The sequence below is a fragment of the Nicotiana attenuata genome, unplaced genomic scaffold, assembly GCF_001879085.1.
Source record: "Nicotiana attenuata strain UT unplaced genomic scaffold, NIATTr2, whole genome shotgun sequence".
Taxonomy (NCBI): Eukaryota; Viridiplantae; Streptophyta; class Magnoliopsida; order Solanales; family Solanaceae; genus Nicotiana; species Nicotiana attenuata.
In genome coordinates, this window is record NW_017672207.1 from 97,656 (window position 1) to 105,922 (window position 8,267).

Sequence of the window (8,267 nt, forward strand, 5' to 3'; positions counted from 1 at the left end):
TCATCTAGAGGCAGGGGTACTTTTGGTAGGGGTCATCCTCCCAGTCCATATCATTTGGCCCTTCAGGCATCCCATAATGCTTTAGGGGGTCGTGGTCCTTATGTGCCTCATTCTGGAAAGCCAGCCTACAGTGCACCGCCAGCTCCTACCTGTGCACCTTCTAATCAAAGTTATTACCGTGGTCAACGGTCCGTTCGGGCCAATCTTAGTTTAAACAGCCACAACACCAGGATAGATGTTATAAGTTTGGTTGTTTTAGGCATATCAGGAGGACTTGGCCGAGATTATTGGGCAGCACGCCACAGTAGAGTTCTCGTGCCATGATTCTGGCATGGGGTGCACCACCGCCCGTGCAACCAGGTAGAGGTAGGGGTCAGGAAGCCAGAGGTAGAGGTCAGGATGCTAGAGGCGGAGGTCAGGCCATTAGATGTGGAGGTCAGGCCACTGGATGTGGAGGCCAGCCAACAGGAGGCCGTCCTAGGGATGTGGTTCGGAGTGGTGGGGCCCAGCCCCGATGTTATGCTTTCCCAGCCAGGTCTGAGGCGGAGTCGTCTGATGCTGTTATCACAGGTACTGTTTTAGTTTGCAATAAAGATGATTCAGTTCTATTTGATTCGGGTTCTACTTATTCCTATCTGTCATCCTATTTTGCTTCATATCTGGTTGTGCCTCATGATTCTTTGAGTCCTCCTGTGTATGTGTCCACACCTGTGGGAGATTCTATTATTGTAGATAGTGTCTATCCTTCGTGTGTGGTTATCATTGGGAGTCTTGAGACTAGCGTAGATCTTTTACTTCTCGATATGGTTAATTTTGATGTCATTTTGGGTATGGATTGGCTGTCACCTTATCACGCTATATCAGATTGTCACACTAAGACGGTGACATTAGCCCTGCCGGGGTTGCCTCGACTAGAGTGGAGAGGGACTCCTGGCCACTCTACCAATAGGGTTATATCTTATGTGAAGGCTCGGCATATGGTCGAGAAGGGGTGTCTAAGTTATTTGGCTTATGTCCGTGATTCTAGTGCGGAGGTTCCTTCTATGGATTCGGTACCACTTGTTCGTGAGTTTCCAGAGGTGTTTCCTGCAAACCTGCTGCGGATGCCACCCGATAGGGATATTGACTTCCATATTGATTTGGCTCCAAGCACTCAGCCCATTTCTATTTTTCCATACCGCATGGCCCCGCCAGAGTTGAAAGAATTGAAGGAGCAGTTGCAAGATTTGCTTGATAAGGGCTTCATTAGACCTAGTGTCTCTCCCTGGGGTGCGCTTGTGTTGTTTGTGAAGAAGAAGGATGGATCGATGAGGATGTGCATAGATTATCGGCAGTTGAACTAAGTTACCATCAAGAACAAGTATCCGTTGCCGAGGATTGATGACTTATTTGATCAGCTTTAGGGTGCCAAAGTATTTTCTAAGATTGATTTGAGGTCTGGCTACCATTAGTTGAGGATTAGGGCATCCGATGTCCCTAAGACAGCTTTTCGGACTCGGTACGGGCATTATGAGTTTCTAGAGATGTCATTTGGGCTGACAAACGCCCCAACAATATTTATGGATTTGATGAACCGGGTGTTCAAGCCTTATCTGGATTCCTTTGTGATTGTGTTTATTGATGATATCTTGATCTACTCCCGCAGTCAAGAGGAGCAGGAGTAGCGTCTTCGGATCGTACTTCAGACTCTGAGGGGCAGCCAGCTATATGCTAAGTTTTCAAAATGTGAGTTTTGGTTGGACTCGGTCAATTTCTTGGGGCACGATGTATCAGTAAAGGGAATTCAGGTGGATCCTGAGAAGATTGAGGCAGTTCAGAACTGGCCTAGACCCACTTGAGCTACGGAGATCCGGAGTTTCTTGGGATTGGCGGGTTATTACCGTCGGTTCATGGAGGGGTTTTCATCTATAGCAGCCCCATTGACAGGTTAACCCAGAAGGATGCCCCGTTCAGGTGGTCAGGTGAGTGTGAGGCGAGCTTTCAGAAGCTCAAGACTGCTTTGACTACAGCTCCAGTGTTGGTGTTGCCCACAGGTTCAGGATCTTATACGGTATATTGTGATGCATCTCGTATTAGACTTGGTGTAGTATTGATGAACGATGGCAAAGTGATTGCATATGCGTCGCAACAGCTGAAGGTTCACGAGAAGAATTACCCCGTTCATGACTTAGAGATGGCAGCCATTGTTCATGCACTGAAGATTTGGAGGCATTATCTTTACGGCGTGTCGTGTGAGGTATTCACGGATCATCAGAGTTTGCAGTAATTGTTCAAGCAAAATAATCTCAGTTTGAGGTAGATAAGGTGGTTGGAGCTATTGAAAGGCTATGATATCACCATCCTGTATCACCTCGGGAAGGCCAATTAGGTGGCCGATGCTTTGAGTAGGAAGTCAGTGAGTATGGGCAGCCTTGCGTACATTCTAGTCGGGGAGAGACCGACCGCTTGCATTAGATGTTCAGGCTTTGGCCAATCAGTTCGTGAGGATAGATGTTTCTAAGCCTAATCGTGTTCTAGCTTGTACAGTTGCTCGGTCTTTCTTGTTTGAGCACATCAAGGAACGACAGTATGATGACCCTCATTTGCTTGTCCTTAGGGACACAGTGCGGCACGGTGATGCCAAGCAGGTTACTGTTGGAAATGATATGGGTAACATGCCTTTATATGGGTAAGGCATTGGGTTTGAGTCCCAATGCACCATATTGATGATCTAATGATGACTAATGAAAATAATCTGTCATGACTGTATGAATGTACGAGGGCATGGGCAAGCGATGAAATAATATAGTCATCATTATGGTAAATGTAAAAAAGAGAACAATAAGGGTTCTCAAAATAATCCTTCAAAGGTGAAGGAATTGTCTATCAATATAGTCTGTAAATATGAGGTACGCTCAGATGATTATAGTCCATTTTTGAAAGAATGCGACTTGTGACAAGCATTGCAAATGCAGACTCATTCCTGAAAGTGAATGTGAAAATATACATGTGATACAAATTATGCATAAGAATGTGCTTATGCATGGTTGTATAAATACCACAACTCATTGGTCGCGTACATGTGGTACGCCAAAAATATAATGTCATGCTTTATAAAAAGTTGTTAAAGGCAAACTAAAGCAAGAAATAATTTTGCTTATGATGATTTTGACCATGACAATAATTATGATATGTTTTTCTCCGTGAAGGAGACATTCACCATATGGATGGTGAGAAAAAAGTCTTGTAGTACAAAATAAATTAAGAGCTCCGAAAGAGCTAATTTGTTACTACTCGGTAAATGAAATTGTTCATGACATTGATATTGTAGTAAGTCTCAAAAGAAACTTTTTGAGTTTTAAGTATAATAGCCAAAGTGGTTGGCATTTGAGACTATAAATGTAATGAAGATTGAATATCTTCATATTACTATAATCATACCGGGTAATTATGAAAGGTTACCCGACTTTCCTTCTATGTGTACTACACATGTATAAGCATGATGATAGAATCACATGCCATAGTAAATTAGATGTTTATTGAAATAAGTATCAGTTGGCATGATCGGTCGGCCACCCCGGTTTAATTATGATGCGAAAAATGATTGAGAATTTTCATTGGCAGAAATTGAAGAATAAGGAGATTCTTCGAGAATTCTCATGTACGACTTGTTCTCATGATAAATGATTACTATACCAGCTGGAGTTGGGATTGTATTCTCTGATTTTTGGAACGAATAAAAGGTGATATATATATATATATATTATATATATATATATATATATATATATATATATATATACACACACCTGCCATGTGGACCGTTTACTATTATATGATTTTAATAGATGCATCTATTGTATGGTCACATGTGCTTTGGTTATCAACTTGCAATTTGGCTTTTGCAAGGTTGCTTGCTCAAATTATTAGAGCATAATTCCAGAATGTAAAATTGGATGATAATGTTGGTTTTAGTAGAAATTGTTTGCCTCCAGTTATAGCTAAACCATTGGTTATGAGAACAAAACTTCAAATAGAAATTTTGTATGAAGTGTATTATTTAATATACAACAACACTTGTACGCATCTAGCCAACAAGTTATGATACACTCTCCCCATCACAATTGGTTCAGGGTCAGGAACCAATATTTCCATCTACAAATATGGATGTACTATATGATTTAATTGTGCCACCAATGCATAAGATTGGTCCCCAAAGAAGGTTGGGGATATGTGTTGGTGATCCCAACATTAGGGGAGAAAATGAGCAGCTGAAAAAAAGTAATACATGGAATGAATTATCATGAGTATACTTAGATCCTCGTACAAGAAAATATGAACTTGAAGTTCAAGTGATAATTCAATTGCAAAATATTTTCAGGCACATTGCTGACCCAAAGTTAAATGTCATATTCCAACTGCTAATCGCTCCAAAATAGAATAACGTCCATGATGGATAGAGTTTATGGCACGCATGAAGCGTAATAGACTAATCGGTTCCAAAGATAAAACTCCTTGAAGAAGGAGAGGAGCAAATGTTCAAGATGGTCATAATAAGGAGGCAAGTGCTATATAAGAGCACCATGACATAACACTTCATAAGAGCTCTTGGGAGAGGCTCAGGTACCTGAAAATAATGAGATCTCGATAAGTTATGTCTTTATTGTATGATGATGGAACCGATGTAAAATGATCGTCGACGATGTTGTTAATATAATGTAGCGCTCAATATTATTAATATTGACAAGGATCTTGAGCTCAAATCTGTCATGGAATTTGGACAGATAAATGATTGGCCAAATAAAAAATATGCAATGAAAATTGCCTTCATCTCAAAAATATGAAGTTTGGACGAATAGTCCCAACAACTGAGAGTATAAAGGCTATATGGAGATATTGAAATATGATTAGTATTATATTGCAAAAAGAATCCTTGATATAGATTTGTTTATTCTAACAAATATTGTCAAGGTTTTGTTGTTTATGCAAATGCAGGCATTTATTGAAGTCCGTTCTTCAAACAATCTATTTGTATGTGAGGAATTGTTATATTATCATTTCACAAGATGTGTGACTTTTCTTTGAAGAGAAGATTCCAATAATAATGAAGAAGCTGATGTTTGCTTATCTCAGTTGAAAGAAGAATATTGAAGGAGACTGAATAAATCATATATTTCATCAAAGTTCTTTGTCAGATACGATCTTCAACAGAATGATGAAATAGATGTTCAAGAAATTCGTTCAAGTGATAATTTGGCGGAATAATTCACCAAGGCATTGCCGATCTCAATATTAGAGAAGTTGTTAGACAAGCTTGGAATTCGTCATGAAATTTTCATCAGGGGGAGGGAAATATGTGTTGTACTCTTTTTCCCTTAGCTAAGGTTTTATCCCACTAGGTTTTCCTGGCAAGGTTTTTAACGAGGCAGCAAATAAAGCGTATTACAAATATGTGTACTCTCTTTCCTTCACTAGGATTTTTTTCCCATAGGGTTTTTTCCTAGTAAGGTTTTAACGAGGCACATTATCTTTGGACATCCAAGGGGGAGTGTTATGAAATACTTGATTATGGTGGATGTCCATAACTCCTAAGGGAGTAACACCCACTACTTCTTACCATTATGGATGTAACTCCCACACCTCCATGATCTTCCCCCATGTTCTCAATAGTTAATACCATGTTTATGGAGTCCCTTTGTATTACCTATATCATCCTATAAATAGAGGGTTTGGGCATCACATTGTACACACTTGAATACATGGAAGAAATAGATTCTCTCCTCTCTTTCTCTCTATATCTCTTGTCTATTTTCTTGTTTTATGTTATTACTTTGAGCTTAGTTTCTTAACAGTAGAGTCATTTTCGTCCAAATATTGCTTTAAAATTGTCCGCCCTGCACCCCCTTCATCCCCCCTCCCCCAAGCATATGCTTCTACGAGAATCACACAAGAGTAGACTAGAAACAGGTCGGAATAAATTACTATAATTTCTCTTCTTCTACGGATTAGTCGACATTCTTCACCAATTTTATAAGCGGAAGTTCTTATTTTCATATTTCTCATAATTTTTTGGTGAAAACAAAAAATGTATTAAATGACTTACAACAGAATATTTCTCATAATTTCTTACCTTAATTTAGAATCTATTTCTCGGAAGAAAATAAAAGTTTCTTGGAATTTTCATCTTGAGTTGTATTCCAACTAGAAGGATTAATGGTTCCCACTAATCATGATTAATAGGAAAAGACTATCTTAACTTCCCTGCAATTAGAGTTTTCCCTCTATGTTTTCAGATTAAGAAACTTCCTTAGCCTTATTTTTTAGCGAAAAAGTCATCGGCCATTTGATTGGGTTTATTGTCTTCCAATCCAAGGAGAACAAATTTTCAATTTAAATAAAAGAGGACCAAAAGAATACAGCTTGGATTACCTCATCGGAGAATATGGCATATGGACCAATTCAGTTCTCGTTATATTTCTTGTTAGATTCCGTTACCAACAAGCATATTGATTACTCTATTCGATCCATAAGTGATTTTTTTACCTTTTTATTTTGATCCAAAATAAGTGTCTTTTTACATAATCAAGGAAGAATTAATTTTATTTTTTCAAAATTTTGTCTTTATTTACATATCACATTGTGTCAAGGTAACAATATGTAAATTTTAATTAAGAGTAATCTAGTGAATATTTTTTTTAGGAGTACGTATTTTTTTAAGGAGCGTGCTAAAAACCAAAAAGTCACTTATTATGGACCGAAGGAGTAGTATATAAGCTTAATTTAGAAAGCGAACTTTGTTCTCTCTCGGTGCAGCGACTATAAATAAACAGACATGTGGATAATGCAAGTGTTTTAAATTAATTGCATCACTAGCATAATATTACTGTTTTTAAGCTGGCTTTGCTCCATAATCATGACACCAACTCCACGTTCCTTAACAGGAATAATAATGTCAAAGCAAGTCAAGATACTATCAACTATTCTAGAATTGTAAAACTCAACGCAATAGGTTACAACTTATAACAAACATTAAAATGCTTATCTTTAATCAATTCCTCTTTATAAGTGTACTTTAAACTGTGTAAGATACGTAAATATTAATGCACTATACATAGTTATATTAGTCCAATATTCAACGTAGGTGCCTCTTTTCCTAATCAAACAAAGCTATAATAATTGCAATAAAAATGCCTTCCCGTAAGCGCATTGCAATGGCTTATACTTATTGTTCTCCACCTCCACCAACTCTACCGTCTAATGATCCAAAACCACCACCTCCGGTGGCGGCGATTCCCACAACACCTCCGCCAACATTCCCAACACCAACATCTCCTCCGCCACAAACTCCGAGTTCACCACCAAACAATTCCAAGAATCCTCCTCCTTCACCACCACAAACTCCGCCCTCACCACCAAACAATTCCAAGAGTCCTCTTTCACCACCACAGACTCCGAGTTCACCATCACCAAACAAATCCAAGATTCCACTTTCACCAACTTATTCACCACCAAATGCCTCGCAATCTCCAGCTTCTTCACCAAGAACACCATCTTATATGGCCCCACAAAAGTCACAATCATCACCAAGGTTAGCACCTTCATCACTACCTTCAGAAGGTGGTAAAGTTCCTTCACTCTCTCCATCTCCAGCATTAACACCACTTCCCACACCGACTATTCCGTCGAGTACTTTTCCTCCTCCACCATCAAGTAATAGTATTAACGTTGCTCCTCCTCCGCCAGGGGGAGGGGGAAAAAACACAACAACAATCTTAGCCGTAGGCGTATCAATTGGCGGTCTCTTCTTCCTAGCCTTTGCTATTGCTCTCTTTTGTTTATACAAGAAGAAAAAGAAGCGTGTCAGGGTTCCCGCTACAAATGCTTGATAACTTCTGCCTTATGTTGTAAATTAAATCTTTTGATTGTCAATATTTGTGTGTTGCATGAGTTTTCTTCCATCTTGTTATTATGCGGTTATTTTCCTGTTCTATGCAGGAAATGTAAAGTTGGTAACTTATGTTCCATTTTTTCTAGCTCATGCTTATTCTTTTTCCTTTACTATTTCTTTCTTCCCCAATCAACGCCATAATCTTTCTTTATTTTATTTTTTTTTGAATTCTTTCGGTCCACCTCTTCAGAAACAGCCTCTCTACCTTTATAGGATAGGGGTAATGTCTGCGTACACACTACTCTTCATAGACCTCACTTATGAGATTAAACTGAGTTTGTTGTTGTTTCAGTCCACCTCTCACTCATTAATATCAAGAACCATTTTATTTTATTTGAAT

At 38.8% G+C, this 8,267-nt stretch overlaps 1 protein-coding gene across 1 annotated transcript; it reads left to right on the forward strand.

The window, feature by feature from the left end:
- Positions 1–7,166: 7,166 nt before the first annotated feature.
- Positions 7,167–7,865, forward strand: LOC109212321 (leucine-rich repeat extensin-like protein 3). The gene has a single exon (XM_019375951.1). The coding sequence runs from the start codon at positions 7,167–7,169 to the stop codon at positions 7,863–7,865; it is 699 nt and encodes a 232-aa protein (XP_019231496.1).
- Positions 7,866–8,267: the final 402 nt, after the last annotated feature.

What these genes read in the sequence shown, in the direction of transcription:
- LOC109212321 (XM_019375951.1), top strand. Translation starts at nt 7,167, where the DNA reads ATGCCTTCCCGTAAGCGCATTGCAATGGCTTATACTTATTGTTCTCCA.